General features: G+C 40.3%; 1 protein-coding gene across 1 annotated transcript in view; it reads right to left on the bottom strand.

The window, feature by feature from the left end:
* The window catches only part of LOC108371997 (dynein assembly factor with WDR repeat domains 1), a 2,382-nt gene extending 544 nt beyond the window's left edge, over positions 1-1,838 (bottom strand). The window contains 7 exon segments of the mRNA XM_017627628.1: positions 50-210; positions 213-245; positions 248-348; positions 402-719; positions 791-1,258; positions 1,334-1,409; positions 1,473-1,838. Of these exon segments, the coding sequence (XP_017483117.1) occupies positions 50-210; positions 213-245; positions 248-348; positions 402-719; positions 791-1,258; positions 1,334-1,409; positions 1,473-1,584 (1,269 nt within the window). The 5' untranslated portion in view covers positions 1,585-1,838.
* Positions 1,839-2,039: the final 201 nt, after the last annotated feature.

Genomic DNA, 2,039 nt, shown 5'->3' with positions numbered 1-2,039 from the left:
TAATTTAGCAAAGTTCTTGATGCACAAAACATATGTATGTAATTCCAACCTTGGAAACCTCATCTTTATGACCCTCCATAACCGATAGCTGCTCCAATTCGCCACGCACATTCCACACGCGTGCTGTACAATCACTGCTACAAGTGGCCAACCGGCAGCCAGTAGAGTCAAAGCAAACATCAAGCACCTCCTCGCGATGTCCGGTATGTTAAAAAGTGGCACATCGAGCTTACGGATATCCCAAGTTGCGCTGTGCTGTCCAGCGAAGAAGTAGCAATGCGATTACAAGCGAAATTCCATATGCAATTGCTAAGCTCAGCGGTGTGCCCACGCAATTGCGAGATGAGGCTACATAACAATTTATGAGAAAATAACTTTTGAGATACATAAACGATACGTACCAACCCTGTCGTATATCCCAAATGGCCGCAGTGCCATCGAAAGAAGCTGTTAGCAGCATAGTGCCACAGCGACTAAAGCGACTCGCTATCACTTCGGCACCATGATGGTTGAGGACGTGCAGCTCAAAGGCTGTTTCTATGTCGAATAAGCGCGCGCTGCCATCCATTGAAGCGGTAGCTACCATGGTCGATTGTATGGGGTCAAATTCAGCCATTACCAGTTCGGCAGTGTGTCCGTACAGCGTACATACTGATTGACCATTTGAAGTATGCCATACTCTGGCCGTACCATCAAAAGAGCCAGTGACCACTTTGTCGCTGCAGAATGAAAGCATTGATAGTAATTGAAGGAATTCACCTTGGTCGACACTACTAATCGGTGTACTTACCATTTTGGTTGGTTGAAGGCAACTGAGAATACAACATTATCATGCCCCTTTAACAGTTGCTCTTCGCCCGAGTCGTCTGTGTTAATTATGCGACAGGTACGATCATAACTGCCGGTCAAGCAGCGCGTACCGCTCCTGTCGAAGCAGACGTTAGTCAGCGGCAACAGGTGGCCGACACGACGATGCAAATAGAATTTCTTCTGTGTGGGTTCCAACAACTTTCGTTGCAATTTTGTAATTGCCTGCCGCAGGGGGTCGACATAATTGTTAATTATTTGTTGCAGAAAAACCGTCTCAGCTGTGCTGCTATTGGCAGTTTGAAGTGGCTTGGGTTTAGTGGATTTTGTTTCTATTATATTAGTAAGGTTGCCGCTGGTGTTAGTTGCGCAATCGAGTGCTGATGCGTAGGCTTGTTCTGAGTTTATCAGTTGGCTAGAAATGCTTTTGATAACATATTCCAATCGTATGCTATAATTGAATAGATTTCAAGAACAAATTTTTTTTCATTTAAATTATTTACGCAAGGAAATTGATTTTACACACTTCGGTTTTAATTCCAGCAAATCGATGTGATAAAGCATTTCTTGACCATCGGGAGTACAGCAATTGAGAGCTAAACCTGCGTGCGAAATTTCTTAAATAAAATTGAAAGGATAATATGAATATGTATCTGTAAAGCTACCTGGTGGATAATAACGAAGGTAGATTTTCTTTAAACTCATTTCTTGTTTCACTTTGAATTCGTCCGTTTTAATGCAAATGCAATGCAATGCGTTGAACGCATATATGTACATACATATATTGTATATGTACGTATTTCGCAAATAAAATAAAATATCCTCTGTAAAAAAGTATTGAAGCTCCGAGCAGCTGCACTAAACTGTATCTAACATTGCATGTAATTTGCTTCCCTTGCTAGATCAATAAATTTGGTAGGATGCCGTATAGGTGCGTTGGTTGCTATGTACAATTCCATATGTTTTATTACAACATTTAAACGAAGCCATGGCGTATACGTAACATTATACAATGTGAAACGTACCAATATCGTTGGCGCTAATAGTACATAGCATAGTAGTTGCTGCTGCCCTAGGACAAAAATACTCGTGAAACGACCAACGTTCAGATTTATATTAGATTTTTATTTATATTTTATATTTATATTTTATATTAGTGCAAGGTTGCCACTTATTTCGATTTTACAAAATTTAACTAAAACAATTCAATATGGATATCAAATAAAAGGTAT

This window comes from Rhagoletis zephyria, unplaced genomic scaffold (genome assembly GCF_001687245.7).
Source record: "Rhagoletis zephyria isolate East Lansing unplaced genomic scaffold, Rhagoletis_zephyria_1.1 Rzeph_scaffold_05355, whole genome shotgun sequence".
Taxonomy (NCBI): domain Eukaryota; kingdom Metazoa; phylum Arthropoda; class Insecta; order Diptera; family Tephritidae; genus Rhagoletis; species Rhagoletis zephyria.
The sequence above is the reverse complement of the archived record's forward strand: the minus strand, read 5'-3'. Positions and strand labels throughout refer to the sequence as shown.